This window comes from Triticum urartu, chromosome 3 (genome assembly GCF_003073215.2).
Source record: "Triticum urartu cultivar G1812 chromosome 3, Tu2.1, whole genome shotgun sequence".
Lineage (NCBI taxonomy): Eukaryota > Viridiplantae > Streptophyta > Magnoliopsida > Poales > Poaceae > Triticum > Triticum urartu.
In genome coordinates, this window is record NC_053024.1 from 725,088,445 (window position 1) to 725,109,582 (window position 21,138).

The window sequence follows — 21,138 nt, forward strand, 5'->3', positions numbered from 1 at the left end:
CTTTTGAGCAGTGATTTTGTTGTTTTTGTGAGGGCTCTATGAAGGTTATTTGTGCCTGAAACTTTCCAAGAACATCAAATCTTTGATAAAGTTTGATCCCTGAAATATTCAGTTTTCTTTTTCATATTTTTTTATGAATTTACTGTTTATGAGGGTGCAGGGGCACCCAGGAGCTATTACACCTTTCTCATTTACTATTCATAAGAGGTGCGCTTGTAACCATGTTCATTGAATCCGCGTCCCCTCCCATTATGGATACTAGATGATGCCCCGCACGTTGTTGCGGGAATGTTTCCAATATTTCAATGAGATTTTGATTATATGGAACATGAATTCTTGAAACAATAGTTTCTGAAAGTATATAAGAATTAAATGTAAACAGCATAATAAAATGGAATTTTACATGCATGCATGTTGTAGTGGATTTTTAATATGCATAGTTGCATGTTGAGGTGGACCTTTTCTTATGCATGTTGAATGATGAGGTGGCATGCTTGCATGTTGAGAGAAATATCTTAGTGGAGGCTAGCTATTTAGATATAGAAGATACTAATCTCTTAGTTTCATCTAGTTAATATACATGATAAATTAGTGGGTGTTCATCCATATAATCCTCATCTCATGACGTATTTTGAGTGCCAATACTTAGTTTTTATATTTGTGTTGTATTTGTTGAAGGTATTTGAGCTCTCACATAGTCGTATTATACATGGTTCCCTCCTTCGTAAACCCCGTCACACCTGAAAATTATTCCTGCCTCCTCCACTGCATGGTGTCGACCTTCCGTGGTGCTCGCCCTCTTGGCATGCATGGTTCCTCGATGCAGAAGCTTAGCTTTCACTCCATCAATCCACCGAGTAGGTAGTTGGTAGTACCGTAGTGACTAGTGATGCAATTAGTAGATGTCGTCTTTACGTTCACTGTTGTCAGGCATACACACTCTCCTTTCGCCAAGGAAAACTCATATGTATATATGGGGGTAATTTGTGAAACGGATTTATGTTGAAACCGGAGTTTGGTTCGCCCCGATGCATATCAATTCAGGCTAGTCCTACCACGAAAGAGTGTATTCCCTTTCTAACTAAATATAAGACGTTTTTGCAGTTCAATTTATATACAATTTGTGAAACGGGTTGTCTATCTCATGTCCTGTATTGCTGTATCAACCATCTGGTATGTACAACTCGTTTACAAGTCTTCATGGAAATGACAGGCAACTGTAGCGGCTTGCTCTTTAGAATGTATCCTCTATTCCTAAATTGCTACAATCCCTTGCCTATATTTCCTAGCCATGCAACTGCCACTTAAATCAAGTCATATATGCAATTACATTTTTTGCATTAATTACTCTATCCATGCAAAGCTGCCACATCATCAATTCATGCATGTTAGTCATAAGAAATTTTTGCATTAGAGTTCATCCTTCACATTCTGCTAGAAATGATATTCTTTTAATTGCAATTTATTTTCTCTTTTTAGATGCTTCATTTTATTTATTTATTTTTAAGCTTACATTTGCTTTCCATTAGTTTTAGATGCTTTCGTGGCAACTATTTATGCATTTTGTTACCAAGGTCCGCACAGAAATGCACGGGGCATCATCTAGTTATAGTAATTTTTGGACCGCAAACACTAGGAGCTATGTTGTTCAATTAAGTAGGGGGAACTGTACATTTGGCTTGTGCTTATCATCAAGGAGGATGCCAGACGAAGACTTCCCGGTTATCAACAACAAGTTCTTGCCAACTCCGATATGGGAGCGATGATAACGACGCGTCGGTGGTTTTGTTTTGGGTGATTCATTTACCTCGTTGTATTTTTTTATGTTTGTGGTGCTTTGTACTTATGATGAATCCTTGCAAGAGTTCTATGTCCTTTTCGCAAAAAAGGAGGATGTTAGGCTTTGGGCACACGCGGGTGCTACTGGATTAAGCCAACATTCTGCCGGCGGGTTAGCATGTGCATGACTAGGGGCTAAGTATCCCCATTCCGTCTCCGCTCCCGCAGTCCGCGTCCGTGCGCTCTTGGGGATCACTTTTCCTTGTAATGGTACTACTCTATTCCTCATGACAGTGAAAAGTGCAAACTTTCCTTATTCACAAAATTATTTTTGTACTTCCGTCTGGTAAGATTTAGTTTATAGGAAGGGATCAGAACCTACGCAAAGAACATGAAACATGTTCACACTATTTACATCAAATCCTCATGTGAAATCACAGAAAGAGATACTCTCCCGAGGCGTCTCGGTGGAGGCTTATATTACCAAGAAGATCGCCATTGCGTTGCAGGATTTGGTCTCCAAAGTCCTTCGATTTCGTTCTTGAAAAGTTTCTTCCAGATGTACCATATTGTGTAGGAGGCAACCATCCAAGCCCCCTTTCACTCTTGCTCGGACACCATGCAGTGTATTTTTCACTACCAACCATTGATTGTTGTCACACTCATGCAGATGTTCGACAAGGTCCTTATGCTCGAATTTGAAAATTCTTGGATTTGACGGGGAAAGTTGTTTGGTTGGATTTTTTGCGGTGCAGTTTTATTTTTGAGGATGACCTAGTTTGCTTATTCGAATGTGGCAAACATTTTTTTTAGCAAACTAACCTTCAATTTGCGTAAAATAGGAGAGGCTCCGCCTAAAAGCCAGGCCAAATGGGCCGTCCCAGACTGTTCGTGAACGTGTTATTTATTTATTTTTGGCATAGCTTGTTTTCTAAAAACAAATGACTACTTTTTTTTTCTGGAGCTATATATATATATTTAAAAACCTATTAAAAATAATTAATAGATTTTAGAAAATTGTTCAGTGTCTTTTCTTCAAAAGTTTAGTGTATATTAAGGAAACATTCATCGTATATTTTTAAAAGTTTATTGTATATTTAAAAACGCCTGTCGTATAAATTAAAACATTTTATCATATATAATTTTTTTCTATGTATATTAAAAAAATTAGTGTATATTCAAAAAAATATTCACTATATATTTTAAAAATCACCCTGCATTAAACATTATTCACCAAGTATTAAAAATACAGTAACAAAAAAACAAAAAAAAACAAAAAAAAGAAAACCAACAGAAAAGTTGCAGCAAAATCAGTGAAAAGGGAAACAACGAGAAATGGAATGAACTGAGCGAGAAAAGCCATGAACAGGAAAACAACAGGTCTTAGTGCGATGGTATCCGCCCATTTAGTGGCATGTTGCGTCGTACTACATCTCTCACACACAAAGCGCGTAGCATGTAAAAATCAGGTGTTTCATGTAAAAGCAACCATGCTAGGAGCACATAGGAAGCACACACAACAAAAGATAAAATGGGCACATTTAAAGGTGATTCCCATAGTAATAAAAATATATTTTATAGATCAAATCTTTTGTTTCATTTGCAATTTATTTTCACAGTTGGCTTAGTGTTTATGCGGGCCATATAATTTCTAGTATTTATATATCATATCTCAGAATATTTGACCCATACAACTAATTATGTGCTGGCTCGATGATCCAGCCAAGCCATTCATCTTCGTGCAGAAATTCTCATTGATTTTTCATGACCTAAAGTAAGTACTCATGCTCTGCCATTATGCTCGATGACTACCCTTTTGGCATTTGTGTCATGGAAATAATGAATATTTAATCGTCCTCATTAAAGATTTTGTGTGTGTGTGCATGAAATGTATTCCTAGATGTACTAAGAAGAATGGAGAACCATCCATTGAAATGGAGAGACGCCAAATGCTTGGTTGTCCCTAACCTAAGCACCCATTAATTTACAAAAGATATGTGGGCCTGCCTTTCTGGACTAGTTGTTAGTTTTTAGCCCCACAAATTCCGCAACAAACTATGTGCGCCATTTGTTTTACTGCCAAGATCACACTATAAAGGCGCCCCATACCGTCCCTTAGTAAGCACAACACATAGTAGTCCAAGTGCAAAGCATCTTTGTTTTTGCAATGAAGGGGGGGACGGTGCCTACATGGCTAGAGCTACTGCTCGCAACACAGTTCTTTGCAATATGCACCAACCATCTCTCCTCTAATCGCAATGAGTGTAACCTATTTTGCATAGATTGTGAGGAATCAAAGGGCGCCTTATGCTATTATTGTCGTTCAGACCATCATTCCACCCATCGAGTAATCCAGGTATGGTGTACAACGTTATGTTTTAGTAATAGAGATTATGTATAGTGGCGGAGCCAGGAATGTTGAATAAGGGGGGCCAAGTGTTGTTTAGCTTTGTTGGGGAGGGCCAGCCCATCAAATTACTCCATTTTAGCAGGAATTAATCACCTACTGACATGCATATTAGCTTGAATTCAAGGATGTTTGGGGGGGGGGGGGCAGGGCCCCTGCTGGCACCCTGTCTCCGCCACTGATTATGCAAGAGTATTTTTACATCATATTTATGGAACATATGTCAAAAAGTACTTAGTGTAAGTGATCATCTAAAAATCTATTTATCATCACACATGTATTATCTTTAGTGAAAAAGTGGATCGATGTACCTTTGTGTCATGACCAACATGAATTAACTTATGAAATATTGTAGATAAGGCGGTCGTCATACCATGATGTGGTCAGGGTTGCCGAGTTAAAAGATGTACTTGATATCAATGATGTACAAACATATGTGATCAACAGTGCAACAGTTGTATTTCTTAATGAGCGACCACAACAACGTGGTTGTGGTGTTTCTGCGGTCAAGGCATCATCATCATCATACAATTGTGAGAGTTGCAATCGTGCTCTTCTTGACCCATTCCGCTTCTGCTCCTTGGGTTGCAACGTAAGCTACTAAACTAATGTGTAACTATTGAAAAGTTACCCCATGTAATTGGTTCCTTTAACATTTACTTATTTTTGACTGGACATTTTCTTGGCAGCTTAAAGGAATCAAAGAGGGTATGAGGACAAACATTCCAACTAGAGATTTTATTGACTATACAAGAAAGGATGATGATACAGATTGCAGTAACACAAGTGGAAATACTGGAAACAATGAAGAGAGTTCCAGCGAGCCAGATTATTGCAAGGAAAAACCATCTCCACCAAGGGTTATTCGTCACCGCCGAAAGGGGATCCCTCAGCGTGCACCTTTTTATTGAGAGAAAGCTGTTATGAATAATTTGCTGGCACCATAGCAAATGAATTGGAATAAATACTTTTATTGAAGATCATATATATGTCAGGTGTCGAATATATTAATAAATTACAGCTTGTTATCTGCATGAGTGCTTGTTTGATGTGTCTTCATTTGTAATGCATCAATTGAATTTATGGTTTGAATCTTCATTGATAAAATATGTATGAATTGAAGGTTTCACAATACTAGAATTTTGTTTTGATGATATAGTATCGATGCATAGCAGAGGTGATGGGAAAATTTTCTGACTCATATCATACTAGAGCACATAATTCTCAGCTATGTTGCTAGAACATACATAGTATTCTTTCAGCAACTTCACGAGGGGAGGCCCCTACCTTTTCATTAATTAGAAACGGATGGCATGCATGGAGAACCTTGTCCAACACAATTTTTACACGCACAATGGGAATAGTATAGAATTACAAAGACGGAGGCAGGGTAGGAGACAAGAAGAAGAAAGAGGAAAGAAACAACAAAAGAAACTGCCCCACGAGTTCTATGCGTCTATACTTGAACATTATCTGCAATTGTTTTGGCAGCCATGATAGGTGGAATAAAGCTTTTCGAAGCCATATATAGAGTCCAGGAAATAGTTGTAGCCACCAAAGTCGAAGATCTTTGTTTCATATGCGCAATTTGCACGCTACACAAACTGAAGGCACCAACCAGCTCCCCATCGCTACTTAGCTAGACGCCTAGCGAATTCCAAATATCCCTCGTCCTATTGCATTGCAACACACAGTGTGTGGTTGTTTCACTTGCAGAGCAGCCAAGAGGAGACATGTCGGGATCGATGATGTTTTGTTTCTTTAGCAGGTATCCCACTCACTTTTATCTCTGCTTGACACTCATAGTACGCCCATCAATAGAAACTGGATGTGATTTGTAAATATTTAGCCTGGGTATCCATACATACATACCAATAAAGTAAGGTGCGTTTCTCTTATTTTTTTGTCCATTCACCATATATATATATATATACACGAGGCGGTACTAGTTTTTTTTGTCCATCTGGCTGGGCTACATGGGCTTCTAACGGGAATTTTGTCCATCTCACGTCGCACCGCTGGGCCTCCATGTTAGGCCTGCTACACGAGCGAACAATATTACTAAAATCAACCAAAAAAATTGCAAAACCAAGGATTAAAACTAAACATAAGGTGGAGAAGAGAGATTCGAACCTAAGAAGTCCCGCGTACATTGGGCATCACAATGACCAATTGAGACATCTAGCTAATTGATGTGAACAAAAATAAGTTCTAAAATATTTCTATGTTCCGAAACGGGTAATTAAACGGTATTGGGCCTTGGCCTGCGTTCTAGCTATTGGGCCTGTTCCACCGATGTATTAGTGCCTATGGATATTTCGTGTTAAATAATCCCAGATGGCTTCCTTATACTGATTCTCACCAATTTAAAGATGTTCAACAATGTTTTTTGGTGTGAGCTAATTAAAAGAGATCCTTCACATGCAAGGTGGAAGGAGCTTTGCATGCTGCAAAACATGACGCTTGGATTGTGGGCTAGATATACTGCGAAGAAGCTAAGAAGTAGTGGCGCTACCTCGGAATGGAATGGAAGGGGTGTGTGATTGCATGTGTGCATGAAGAACTTGGCTCGCATTTGAATTGTGGGTTGAATATAAGGCAAAGAGGCTAAGGAGTCGTGGCGCTGCTTGGGAATGGAATGGATGCGTAACTGGAAACAAGTTTACGAATTTTAGGAAAAGGTTCACGGATTTAAGAAAAACGTTCATGATATTTTTAGAAGTTCTTGAATTTGTATAAAGAAAAACAAATCACCTAATGAAAATAGAAAATGAAAAAGAAAAAGAAAAAGAAAAAAGAAAAAGAAAAAATAAAAAGAAAAAGAAAAAAAAGAATACCCAAAACCATGTTAAAGACATAAGTAAAATAGAAATAGGCCAGAAAAAAGGCGAGAAGAAGCAGAATACCGCTACTGTGGTAAATAGGCCTGCCCGTTACTACCAAAAAAGGTTTACAATTATGAAAAAGTTCATACATTACGAAAATAGTCGGCAAAAAAAACATATTCATTGACTCAAAAAATTGATCCCAAAAATATTTTTTTGATTAAAAAAATGTTCACTCATTAAGAAAACAACTTCCAAAAGAATGTTGTCAATGTATAGAAAATATTCACGAATTTCAGAAAATAGCAAATTACAAAAATTCTAAAAATTTGGAATTATGCTTACGAGTTTACATAAAATATTCATGAATTTAAAAAATGTTCACGATTACATAGAAAATGTTCCTGAATTTTAAAAATGTTCACAAATATTAAAAAAGATGTTCAAATATAAAATAAATAAAAATAAAATATAGACGAACATGAAATGAATGAATATGAAAAAAGGAAATAAAAAAAAGAAACATGAAAAAAGGTTCCATTTATTTTGAGAACATGTATGGGAATGTTCCAGAACCGTCCCAAAATCGGGAAGCCCTATTTGGGCCCTAATTGGGCTGGCCAAAAATTGTTCGTACGGTGAGCTCGGCGAATAGGATTGGCCTTGATACGCACGAACATAATTCACAAGCGACTATACGAGTTGTCGGAGATCTATAATTAAGGGATACTCCTTGCCAAGATCACCCCTGCTTTCTCATGGGTTGACAAGTGGCGCATAGCATGTGCGCCATTTGTCATAACCTACGAGTTTTCATATTTTTTGTAGATTTGTTTATTCAAAACATTTTATTTGTTAAACCGAGCGTCCAAATTCAAACCGTTTTCAGCGTTGGATTTCTCGTGTCGAGATCTTCGAAACTAGACCCCCATGTTAATAGGTTTTGGCAAACTTTTTTTCACGAAAAAAACTGGAGGATAAAACAATGAGCTGGAAGCATGGTTCTTTCTAACTTTCTTTTCTTTTCCGAGAGGCTGCAGGACTGTGCCTCCAAGAGAAGTACATTTGTGCTTCAGACGGAAGCAAAAAACATGTTTCTTTTCTTTTCTTTTCGAGAGGCATAGTTGTGCCTCTCGCGGAAGTAAATATTTGCCTCCACGGGAAGCAAATATGCCTCCTGTGAAAGCAAATAATAATATTTTTTTTCCTTTTCCGAGAGGTGTCTCTCACAGAAGCAAATCTTTGTCTTTCCGAGAGGCACTGCTAGGGGCGGACCTAGGACAAAAATGTCCCCATGTCCACGTGTACATCACATACAAACAGTTATCAAAGAATAATATACATAAGAATAACACACTCGACAACCAAAAATATCAAATATCAATTTTTTTGCGGGTAATTAAATATCAAATTATGCTTACCAAAATGAAACGTTTCACATGAAATACTAGTTAAATATAACAAAATTGAACAATGTAAAAAAATGATCCGCAAAACTGAAAAAACACCTCAAAATTTAGAAAATAGCATTAATCCAATTCTCAAACAGAAAATTACATTAATCTAATAATCAATTGTAACAATCTTAAAATTCAAAACCCTACTTATATAGTTTGGGAGTTTGTAATGAGGATTAGAGCAAATAGAAGCACACACTTGGGAGAGATTAGTGAGTTGCCTTGGCGTATGTTTTTCTCCAGCGATCTAGTGAGTGGGCCAAGGCGATGTCTGGCATGCAATGATGGAGAGCCCAATGGCGTGTTTGGTAGCCCACATTACCTCCAACCAGGCCAAGTTGGGCCAAGAAAACCGCGTTTGATTGCAAACGGGATGGGCTGACTCGCATCAGCACAAACCTTAAAGCAGCCTAGAGCCCGACTCGCTGGAAATCCTCAAATCGGCAGTTCCAGTGAGCCAGGCAGAGTGCGGTGCAAAAGGTATATGTAGCTCACATGCGAGGGAGCAACACAGGTGGAGATGGCGGGAGATGAAAATCGGGCGCGGCCGGATGGTGCCATATCAAGCCTCATCCCATTTATGCAATAGATAATTCTTTTTTTTACTCTAAGAAAATGCGCGTCTCATATGTACCTTTTGTTAGACTTTGGCATGTGCATCCTGATCGTCGGATGACACCATTCGAGTGCTGCAGTGTTGGACGTCTTTGTCGAACTGGTCAATCCTGGATCATATCAACTGATATAAGAATTGATACACTACCAGATTTTTTTTTCTCATCTCCCGTTGTGATGAACGGGCATATTTCCTAGTCTATGCTTAAAAATAGAACACACTATATTGGTCAATGCTTGCAAAGTCATCTTACCAACACATGGATGCCTCTCATTTGAAATCAGCTGCTTGAATTGATGCTCGATTGGTTCACATCTGCATATTTTCACCTAAGCAGGTGCTTTTTGTTTTGTTTTTTGTGGGTTCATTTGTTATTAGTTCTTGTCAGTATATTAGCAACTACTATCTCGGTTCTGGTTTATTGGTCGCCATTGTATTTCGTGTCACATTTTGATCATAGATTGAACTAATAAAATGTTTCATGCATGTCACAAAAAATTATATCATTGAAAACTATGTTCAAATATGAATTCAACGATATAATTTTTGTTGACATGCATTAACAGTTAGTTAGTTGAATCTTTGGTTAAATTTGGCACAAACTATAAAGAAGACCTATAAACCTGGACGAAGGTAGTACTGATAATGGTCGAATGCTAGTTCTTCATTCCCATGCATCACATAATGGTGGCATAAAAATGCATCGACCAAGATGTGCATAATAGATTTTGGCTAACGAAGTGTTTAGATCCCATCTACTTCCCAGCGGCTATGGGTCTTGATCCAACCAGCGGATTCATCCCGGTGTAATTCCTTGATCGCCGATTTGGAGCATGGATGCCTGCGCTGGGCATGCCTGCCTAGCTACACAGTCCGCCAGGATGGATATGATTTGGCATAGGCCAAAAATATGAAGCTTGCTCTATGCCTATTCGAATAGTTGTCGGGATTAAAGATTAATTTTAACAAAAGAAAATTGTTTCATTTTAGGAGAGCCAAAGATGAACAAGATGCTTATAAACAACTGTTCGAATGTGAACTAGGTGCCCTACCATTTAGTTATCTGGGCATACCAATTCACCATCGCAAGCTATCTAGCAAGGAGTGGAAGTGTATTGAAGATCCATTCGAAAAAAAACTAAGCTGCTGGAAGGGCAAGCTTATGTCATATGGGGGTCGGCTAATATTAATAAACTCAGTGCTCACGTGTATGCCGATGTTCCTCTTGTCCTTCTTCGAGGTACCGGTAGGGGTAAGGAAACGACCGAACATCTATCAATCATGATTCTTTTGGCAGAGTGATGAAATAAAGAGGAAGTACACGCTTACTAAATGGGGCATCATTTGTAGGCCGAAGGACCAGGGTGGTCTTGCGATTGAGAATTTAGACGTAAAGAACAAATGTCTGCTCAGTAAATGGTTGTACAAGCTTTCTGTGGAAACCGAAGGCACGTGGGTACATTTTTTACGTAATTAGTACTTACAATCTAAGACCTTGGCTCAGGTTACTATTAGACCCAATGATTCACCATTTTTAATGGGCTTGATGAGAACGAAAGTAGCTTCCTTCGATGGAACTAAATTCATCATTGGAAAAGGTATTTCAACGAGATTTTGGGAGGATACGTGGTTAGGGGAGACGCCTTTACTACACAACATCCATCTCTCTATAAGATTGTATAGAGTAAGGAGGCTTACGTTGCTACATTGTTACAATCCAACCTTCTAAATATTCAATTCCGGAGATCTTTGGTAGGAGACCGATGGGAAGCATGGCTACATCTGGTCAGAAGGTTGATGGATGTGAACCTCTCTGATGAGCCTGATAGTATTCACTGGAAATTAGCAAACCATGAATGGCATTTTCTTAGTGAAATCTATGTATTTGGACCTCAATGATTCTGGTCTGATTCCGAAATCGATACATATTTGGAAGATTAAAGTCCCGTTAAGAATCAAAGTCTTCATGTGGTTTGTTCACAAGGAGATGGTTCTGACTAAGAATAACTTGGCAAAACATAATTGGGAGGGTAGTAGCTTTTGTACTCATGATGAAACCATCAAACATCTCTTTCTCGATTGTCCGTTGGCCAAACTATTATGGCACTTAGTTTATATACCCTTTAATATCACCCCTCCAAATAGTATTCACACGTTATTTGGGACGTGGCTAAATGGAGGAGAGACAAATTTTGTGAGACATATTCAGATAGGAGTATATGCATTACTTTGGGCTATATGGAACTACAGAAATGACATGATTTTTAACAGACAAACTTGTATAATGTTTTTGCAAGTTATCTACAGGGCCATTGATTGGATCCGTATGTGGTCATTACTCAATTCCGTGGAAGCCAGTGAGCCTTTGGTTATTTGGTCTGCCTGATCGGAGATGGTAGCTCGGGATATCTACAACCAGTTTAGATGGTGGTCCAGTAATAGGATAGGTGTTTAGTCATCCCGTCCTAGTTTCACCGGTTGTGGCATATTATACTTTTGTTTTATTTTTCTTTAACTCTAAGCGAGCTTGTTCTGGATCACAGACTTTTCAGACACTTAACAAAGGGCTGCATGCATCACTCTAATGCAGAGGCCGGGGGTAATCCTCCTTTTCTAAAAAAAGTCCGCCAGGATGGATGGATATTCAAGGTCGTTGGAACGGTCAAAATATTTTCTTCATCACTGTTTTCTCCTGACATGAAGGGATTATACGCCACGCGTGCACCGACTCCCTTCCCCACCTCTCCTAGAGGAGAAAAAATAAAATCAAACAACGATTCCACCATAATGAACCTAATCATTTGATTTTTTAAGAGGTAAAGCCAACTTTATTAATCAAACTCCACAATGTGTGGGATACAACGTTGATCATGAGGCTGGCCAAGCCACACATGACGCCCTGGTGGTAAACATAAAGAAAACTTAGCTAACTTGTGAGCTTCCAAATTGACAGCTCGACTCTCAAAAGTGAAGTTACAAAGAAGTGGTGATGATCTCAACTTTATCTCTCTAATTATAGCCCCATATGGACCCTGGCTGTCCCTAGCAATGTCGCCAATCACTTGTTTACAGTCAAAAGCCACAACAAATTGTTGTACATTCAGATCTTCTGCTAGAGCAATAGCCTCACGACATGCTATAGCCTCGAGTGTCGATGGGTCGCATACTCCCGCAATGACAAAGGATGAGCTCCCCAGATAGACCCCTTGGCTATCTCTACATATGGCTGCCGCTGCACCTCCTCTCTGAAATCTTACCGCCGTATCAACATGGATCTTAGCATAGCTAGCAGGGGGTGCCTTCGGCCTTGGTACAGGAGCATTAGAAGAAGTCACAGCCGCTAGGGAAACCTTTCCAGGAAGAGAAGCCGTTCCTAGATCAGCCATGAAACGAACTATAAACTCCTTCATCGCCCGAGGCGTTTGGAACATGGATTCATGGATAGCCTTCCCCCTTGAAGTCCAGGTCACCCACAAGGTGACCGACAACAATGTGAACTTGTCGCGCGATAGCGAGTCCATAAGTCCAAAGAGCTAGCTCTTCGCTCTCATCTCTGTTGATGCTACCAGACTGCAGCCCAAGTCCTCATCTACCAACGCCCAAATGCATCTGGAGACCGTGCACTCAAGGAGGGAGTGACGCCAGGAGTCGGGAGCTCCACAAAGGCCGCAAGAGCTAGTCGTTGACATATGATTATGAGCCCTCACATCCTCGGTCGGCAGAGATTGTTTTGATAAGCGCCATAGAAACATGCGTACTTTTGAGGGGACTACAGTTTTCCAAAGAGACTTCCAGGAAGCTTCATCAACGTGATTGCTGGATGATGTAGCCGAGCCCTCTAACCACGCTTCTCGCCTTTGCTTTGTAGAAACCAACATGTTATAGGCCAACCGGACTGTAAATTGTCCCGTGCTCTCATGTGTCCAGCTCCAAAAGTCCAGCATAACAGCAATACATAACGGGATACCCATGATAACTTTTGCATGAAAGGGCAAGAATGTAGCTTCAATCACGGGTCTCTTCCACGAAGCATTAGTAGTGTTGATTAGTTCGGAGACTATGCTGGGAGGGTTGCTTACTCGATAGCCGTACGGTCTCATCATCTCCGGCCGGGGAAGCCAATTGTCATTCCAGATGTTAGTACTCTCTCCATCTCCTATTCGCTTGATCAGTCCAAGTTTCAGAATATCCCGACCCTCCACTATGGCCCTCCATATCTGACTCGGATGGTTCCCAAGGGAGGCCTCCAGTATAGATGTATGTGGGAAATATACACTCTTCAGAATTCACGCACTCAGAGAGTCGGGATCCTGCAATATTCTCCATGCCTTCCTGGCCAACATGGTAAGGTTGAAAAGTTCAAAATCTTTGAAGCCCAAGCCTCCCATGCTCTTTGGCTGTGTCATTGCTTCCCATGAGACCCAATGAGGTTTTCGTTGGCCATTTGTGCCCCCCACCAAAATTTCCTTATCAGCATATTGAGGTGCTCACATAGCCCCCTAGGGAGTTTGAAACATGACATGGAAAATACTTGCACTGTCTGGGAAACTGATTTGACTAGTACCTCCTTCCCTACTGCTGACAATGTTCTCTCAATCCAACCTTGAATTTTTCTCCACAATCCGTCCTTTAAATACTTGAAGGCCCCATTTTTTGAGTTCCCTATGTCAGATGGCATGCCCAAATATTTCTCATTCAATGTTTCATTGGGAACATTGAGCGTACCTTTTATTTCATTGCGAGTGCTCTCGGGAACTCCTTCGCTAAAAAGTATTGAAGATTTGTTATAGTTGATTCGCTGACCTGAAGCTTGACTATAAACTTCCAACAACTGGTCTACCTCTATAGCACCCACACTATTGGCCTTGAAGAACAGCAGGCTGTCATCAACGAATAAGAGATGGTTAACTGGTGGTGCCTGGGGCGCCACCTGAATCCCATTCAAATTTGATGACCCACTTTGTGATTTTAAAAGGCATGACATGCCCTCTGCTACTAACAAGTGCAAGTATGGTGATATTGGGTCACCATGTCGGATTCCACATGATGGATTGAACTCCTCTAGTTTCTTTCCGTTGAACATGACTAAGAGTTTTATGGAGGTAACCATGCCCATTACAATATCCACCCACCTTCTGTTGAACCCCAATTTGAGCATGATGGCTTGGAGATAAGCCCATTCAACCCGGTCATAAGCCTTCATCATATCCAATTTTAAGGCACATGACTGGTTTTTCTTTGCCTTGTTCCTCTTCATAAAATGCAGACACGCATACACCGTTATGATATTGTCCGTGATCAGTCTCCCTGGAACAAAAGCTGACTGTTCTGCTGATATTATATCTGGCAGTATTTGTTTGAGCCTGTTTGAGGCCACCTTGGGCGCAATCTTGTAAAGCACGTTACATAAACTTATAGAGCGAAACTGCACAAGGAGCGTGGGTTTTTTTACCTTAGGAATAAGGACCAGGATTGTGTTGTTAATGCATGCTGCTGACTCAGTCCCATCCATAATTTTAAGGACCACTTTCGTTACATCCTACCCATAAACATCCCAATGACGCTGGAAAAAGTGGGCAGGGAATCCGTCAGGGCCGGGGGCTTTGGTTGGAAACATTTGAAACAACACATGTTTTACTTCTTCATGCATGTAAGGAGCATTCAGAAGATCATTCATCGCCAGCGTAACTTTAGTGGGAACTGAATCCAGTACCCTATCCATGTCCTGGACCCCCTCGGATGTATATAGGTTTTTGTAAAATTTAGTGGTCAACTCCTTCATCTCCCCCTGTCCTCGGTCAACTGCCCATCCGCCCACTGCAAAGCTTTAATCTCATTCTTCCGACGGCGTCTGCTCGCTCTCAGGTGAAAAAATAGGTATTTTTATCGCCGTGGACTAGCCAATCCAGCCGGGCCCTCTGGCGCCATAGCAGCTCTTCTCTATGGAACAATTCGACCAATCTGTCAGCCACCTTGGTTTTAGCATTTTTCGGGCCGATCGCCCAGGCGCGGAGCGCATAATCTCCAGCTGTTTTTTCAGTTGGCGAATCTCCTGGCGCACGGACCCAAAATGATTGCGGTCCCACGCCGACAAGTCTCCCGCCAACCCCCCTAGTTTTGCACATAGGGCATCGACCGTTTCCCCCTCTTGCATACTCCAGCGATCACGCACAGTTACGAATAGTGTTTCATCCCTTTCCCACATCGTTTCATATTTAAAAGGCCTGGGGCCCACTGTGCATGCATGCAGCTCACATAACTGTAGAAGGATGGGGAGGTGATCTGAACTTGCTGTGCTCTTATGCGATACCACTGATGATGCAAGGGCCAGTGCCCATTCTGGATTCACCAGACACCTGTCCAGCCTCACCCGAGTGTAGCTGCCCCCTGCGACCTTTTTTTCAAATGTCCAACTGGAGCCAAAATATCCAATATCTGATAGACCACATGTACCGATTGCTTCCCTGAAAGCATCTACTTGGGCTTAGCTTCTTTGTCCCACGCCATCATGTTCATGGATGTGAAGAACCTTATTAAAATCTCCAATAACTTCCACTTTTATTTCATCATTCCAAAAAATCCCAAGACCACCACTTCTACCAGAACTGCTAACTGCAAAACTTTTATTGTAGCCTAGACTATCAGCCAAACTCTCAACCCTCTTGCCCTATATCTGAGTTTCAAGAATACAAACAATAGAGGGGGCAAACTGCCTTGCTAGATCGCTACGCTCTCGGACTGTCGCGGCTTTGCCAATTCCGCGGCAGTTCCAACATAGAAGACTCATTGCGCTAGGCGCGGCCCCGTTTGGGAGCCCGCCAAATGCGCATCAGGGTTTTTGATTAGAGTTGCACTCTTCTCCGAAGCTGACTCATTAGTGGAAAGGGTGGATTTTGATCTCTTCGGATCCTGTTTAGGAGGGGGACTAAGAGGCACTGCAGGTGATGGCAGAAACAATTGCTTGGTGAGTTGCACTGAAGAAGTTGGGAGTGTGGGTTTCGGATCATTAGCCCCCTCTTCCTGTTACGATCAACATCCGCCATTGCTACATCTCTATCTTGGTGTTCCCGTTCCTCCTCATACTGTTCGTCGTAGGGGCCACGACTGCTAGAAGAACGCCCTCTTCCTCTTCCAGAACGGCCTCTACCACGGCCTCTTCCAGAGCTGCCGCTATCACTCGGTTCACTGCCAGGTCCTTTAAACCACATGACCTTTATGTCTTTGAATACTAGCGCCTTTGGGGCATGAACCCCTTCTCCACATTCTTTGTGTTGGTGACCTAGCTGTCCATAAACTGCACACCAATCCGGCAATCTTTCATATTTGACTCTGAAGATGACTCTCTCCACAGATTCCTTCTTCTTATTACCAACGAAACTGCGTTCTTCAGAGGTTTAGTGACATCGATCCTAACGCGAACTCTCGCGGAGTTACCTTCAAAATCCGGAGATCTAGGCTCAGCATATATGAATTCTCCCACATTAGCAGACAAAGCTTTGACCTTGGAAAAAAAAGCCATCTGGGAGGTCATGAATCTGGATCCAGATGTCCAGTTTGTTAAGCTCGATCGTCAACGGCTTTGTGAAACCGTCGTACTCCGACAGAACTACCGCTTTCCCTTTGAAGGTCCAAGGGCCATCTCCCATAACCCTCTCCGAGTCACCTAGGCAAGAGAATTGCATCGAATACAGATTATCTTCTAGCGGTCTGATCTTTACCTCTTGAGCTAGATCCCAGGCCACTCTCATGTTTCTATAGAACCAATATTGGCTATATGTTTTCTCTGTGTGAACCCTAGCCAGTGCCATCCAGCGCGTCGCTTCCTTCGGCAGCTCTGTGTCTTCCACCACAACGTCAACCAGATCATCTTCCTTCAGGCCAAGTTCCTCCATCATTGCAGCCAGATCGGATGTAGCCGTAGTTGATCCAGATGCGGTCGAATCCATCATGCACTCGCTCGAGATTTGAGTTTCGCGAGCGGTAGGTCCCAAGAAGTCGCCACCTGCCCCGCGCGCCGCCGCGGCCCAAGGCCTCAGCGATCGCCGGCAAGGAGTGAACGGCCGGGGAGAAGAGATCCCTACGGTGTCGGTGTCGGCGTCGCCGTCGCCCGAGGGGAGAGAAACCCTAACGTGAGGGTATGGGCGTTCTACTAGTGCTGGAATAATTCCTACCTAATCATTTGATGGAGCTCAGTTCTTTGTATGGAGCAGTAGTTGAGAGAGGCCCATATTACTTTTTTTTTCATTTTGATCATCCAATAGAGATCCAGTATCCCACGCGTCTTCTGCTGCTTTGAAAATTCCAGTCCACTGATGCCTAGTTGCAGAAATAGCAAGATCCACGTAATCATGAGAGTATATTCTTGGCAGTGCAATACTAAAAGTTGATCCGGCCATTTTGCATCCTACCGAAATAGGAAGAGAACGTAGCACTTAGATGCTGTTTCAGAATCACCAACACATGGGAACAACGAACTTCTGGATGCTATCTCAGCTTCATTTTGTCCTGTCTGAAATGACGCAGTACAATGCATATAGGTAGAAAGTCAAGCAATATAAAAACAACATATCTTACTAGCGCGCAATGCCATCCAGTCAGCCACGATGGATCTCCATTGCCTAATTTATTCTTGTACGTATTGTTTAACTGTTGTCGCTATGTAGCTGCATCATATGTTAGATTAAGCTCACCAGCCACGAGTCGTCTCTTCTCTATGGATCTCCATTGCTTGTGCTCAACCGATTCTTGCATTGTTTAAATGTTGTCCCAATGTAGCTGCATCATATGCCAGCCAGTCAGCCACGGTCGTCTCTTCCCTATGGATTTCCATTGCCCATGCACAATCAATTCTTGCATTGTTCAACTGTTGTCCCAATGTAGCTGCATCATGTCTTAGATTAAGCTCAGAAACAATGCCAGCAAATTAGTCTCTTCCCTATGGAGTTCCATTGCCTGCACTCAATGGACTCTTGCGTTGTTTACTCCTTGTCATCCTCTCCTATATAAACGGATCTTGAATCTTCAGCTCATACGACCACGATCGAGGTAGGTCCAATGGCGGAAACCCAACACACCCAGCTCGTGTGCTACACTTTGCTCTGCATCCTTGTCATGGCCATACTCGTCAAGCTCAAGCACATGCGAGCCTCTGCTAGCCGCCTGAACCTGCCTCCCGGCCCATGGGTGCTGCCGGTGATCGGCCACATGCACCTGCTGCTCGGCGCCATTCCGTACCAGGCCATGCACAGGCTCGCTCGTCAGCACGGCCCCGTCATGCTTCTCCGCCTTGGCCACGTCCCGACGCTCGTGCTCTCCTCCGCGGAGGCGGCCAGGGAGGTCATGAAGGTGCACGACGCCGCCTTCGCCGACCGCCCCGTGTATGCCACGGCAGACATCTTCACCTACGGCGGCGAGGACATCTCCTTCGCGCGCCACGACAGCCGGCACTGGAAGGCCCTCCGGAAGCTCTGCGCCGTGGAGCTGCTGAGCCCGAGGCGCGTCCGGTCGTTCCGCCATGTCCGGGAGGAGGAGGCGGCGAGGCTTGTGCTGTCCGTCGCCGGCGCCGGTCGCATTGTCAACGTCGGTGACATGCTAAAGGTAATGATGAACGACGTGGTCATGAGGGCGTCCGTGGGCGACAGGTGCGTGCAGCGGGACGCGTACCTGGAGGAGCTGGACAGGGTGTTGGACCTCATGTCCGGGTTTAACCTCATCGACCTGTTCCCGGCGTCGCGCCTCGCCCGGGCGATCGGTGGCCGGGCTCTCGGGGCGACGTGGGAGGTACACCGGAGGATCCACTCCATCATGGACGCCATGATCAGTGATCACAGAACGGCTATGGAGGGCGAGGACGACAATGATGCCGGATGTGAGCAGAGGGGTGACATACTCACTACTCTGCTCCGGTTCCAGAGGGACGGCGGGATTGGCGGCGTCGCCCTCACCAATGAAAAAATCAGCGGCGTCCTCTTTGTGAGTCACCAGTCACCACTAGCTACCCAAGACCATGGTTTAAAATTGGACCCCCTTATCTGGCGACCGTCCACTGGGAGGGTTGGCATTTTGATGACAGTTTTAGTTGGTCACGGTGGTAGTATCTTCATAAGAGCATGGCATTTTCTGGAGTGAAGGCTCAAACCTGCTATCCTCCCAAAAAATGACACACTACGGGAACAGGGCTCTAAGCCGACAGCCAAATGTATGCCGACGGCTGCCGTCGGCCTAATCCGAGCTATGCCGACAGCTAGGTCCTGGCCGTCGGCGTACAATGGCCGTCGGGCTATCCCCGTCTACGCCGACAGCAGCCGTCGGCACATAACAGCCGTCGGCTTATCCCAGACTACCCCTACAGCTGCCGTCGGCATATATAGGCCGTCGGCATAGATGCGGGCCCGCCGATGACACTCATCACGGCCAGCTAACGACGTCAAATCTATGCCGACGGCCGTGACGGGTGGCCGTCGGCATAGATACGGGTGACACGTCACCGATCCAGAGCGCACCGACCAGGACCTATGCCGACGGCAGCCGTCGGCATAGCTGACACGTCATCGATCCGCGGCGCTGTCCATCTGCCCTGGCCGCAGCTATGCCGACGGCTTTGCCGTCGGCATAGTCTTTTTTCTTTTTTTCTTTTTTCCGTATAGTATTATTATTATTATTATTATTATTATTATTATTAAGCATACAGTATGTGTTAATAAGCATACATATAGATTGTGTTACTAAGCATACATATAGTATGTGTTAATAAGCATACATATAGTTTTTTTCTTTATTATTATTATTTAACTAACTTACATACAATATGTGTTAATAAGCATACATACATTATTTTTCGGTTCTGTACAGAGCGGTGTGACCCCCCTCACGAACGGTGCCGCCGCCAGCCGGCAACTGGAATGGGGAACAGCCGCATCGGGTCTATACGAAGTGGACTTTGCTCCAAGTGTTCATATTTATCGGATGACCTACCACAATCGGATGGTGTTATGCCATGTCCGAAGAGGCGGCACGCATCTACGGGTTTGGGGTCATACGCCGCGTCGGCGGCATACAGGGCAACGGAGGTGGCGATGTGGGGCCTAGAGGGATTCATTTGGGTGGAGTGCTCCCTTCGGGTAAGCAAAAAATCTAGAGACGAGAGGAGGTGGTATCGGTTCCGAAAAAACCATGCATGAAGGGGTGGTGGTGGGAACCGAGGCAAAAATAAACCGTGCGTACCGGACTACCAACTCCACTTTTCATGGAGGCACATATTTGCTTCCGCCTGTGCCTCTCGGAAACAAAAAATACCGTGTTTCTTTTATATATTTTTTGCTTCTACGAGAGGCACAGATTTGCTTCCGCGATGTGCCTCTCGCAAAAAAAGTGTTTTTTTTTTGCTTTCATGGGAGACACAAATTTGCTTCTCATGGAGCCACAGATTTACTTTCTTGAGAGGCACAACTCAAAAAGGAAAAAAAAATGTTTTTTTGCTTCCGCGGGAAGCATAGATGTACTTATAGTGGAGGTGCAATTTTGCTTTCGTGACCACATCTCTTGGAAAGGAAAAAAGAAAAAAAAGTGCTTCTGGCTTGAGTTTTAAAAAAAGTTCACCGAAACCTATTAACATCAGATCTAGTTTCAAAGTTCTGGACACGAGAAATCTAATGATAAAAATGGTTCGTGATTTGGACGCTCGACTTAAGAGATAAAATATTTTTACTAATCAAATTTAAGAAAAAAGGAAAAACTCATACGTTGCAACAAGTGACAATACAGTGCGCCCCATATCACCCCATGAGAAAGTGAGAGTGACCTTTGTATGGGGCACCCCTTACTTACTGATCTCGGATGACTCTATACTCGCTTGTGAATTGTGATAGTTCGTAGTAGGGCCAGTCTTATTTGGCGTGGCACGGGCACCCCCAGACTCCACACACGTACATTTTTGGGCCTTCCCAACTAGGGTTTTCCTAGGAAGGTCATGGAACCATCCCATAGCAGTTTTCCCCTTTTTTATGTGTTTTTTGTTTCGTTTCTTTTTCTGTTTTTTATTTCCTTTATTTTTTC

General features: G+C 42.9%; 2 protein-coding genes across 2 annotated transcripts in view; both read left to right on the forward strand.

The window, feature by feature from the left end:
- The first annotated feature begins 3,917 nt into the window (after positions 1–3,917).
- On the forward strand, positions 3,918–5,303 carry LOC125549458 (protein RGF1 INDUCIBLE TRANSCRIPTION FACTOR 1-like). The gene is made up of 3 exons (XM_048712864.1): positions 3,918–4,135; positions 4,542–4,778; positions 4,876–5,303. The coding sequence occupies exons 1-3, from the start codon at positions 3,947–3,949 to the stop codon at positions 5,095–5,097; spliced, it is 648 nt and encodes a 215-aa protein (XP_048568821.1). The 5' UTR covers positions 3,918–3,946; the 3' UTR covers positions 5,098–5,303.
- Positions 5,304–18,138: 12,835 nt separating this feature from the next.
- LOC125547333 (dolabradiene monooxygenase-like) overlaps positions 18,139–21,138 on the forward strand; it is a 5,402-nt gene continuing 2,402 nt past the window's right edge. Inside the window, exon 1 of the mRNA XM_048711248.1 lies at positions 18,139–19,056. Coding sequence (XP_048567205.1) covers positions 18,139–19,056 — 918 coding nt within the window. The remainder of the gene's footprint in view (positions 19,057–21,138) is intronic.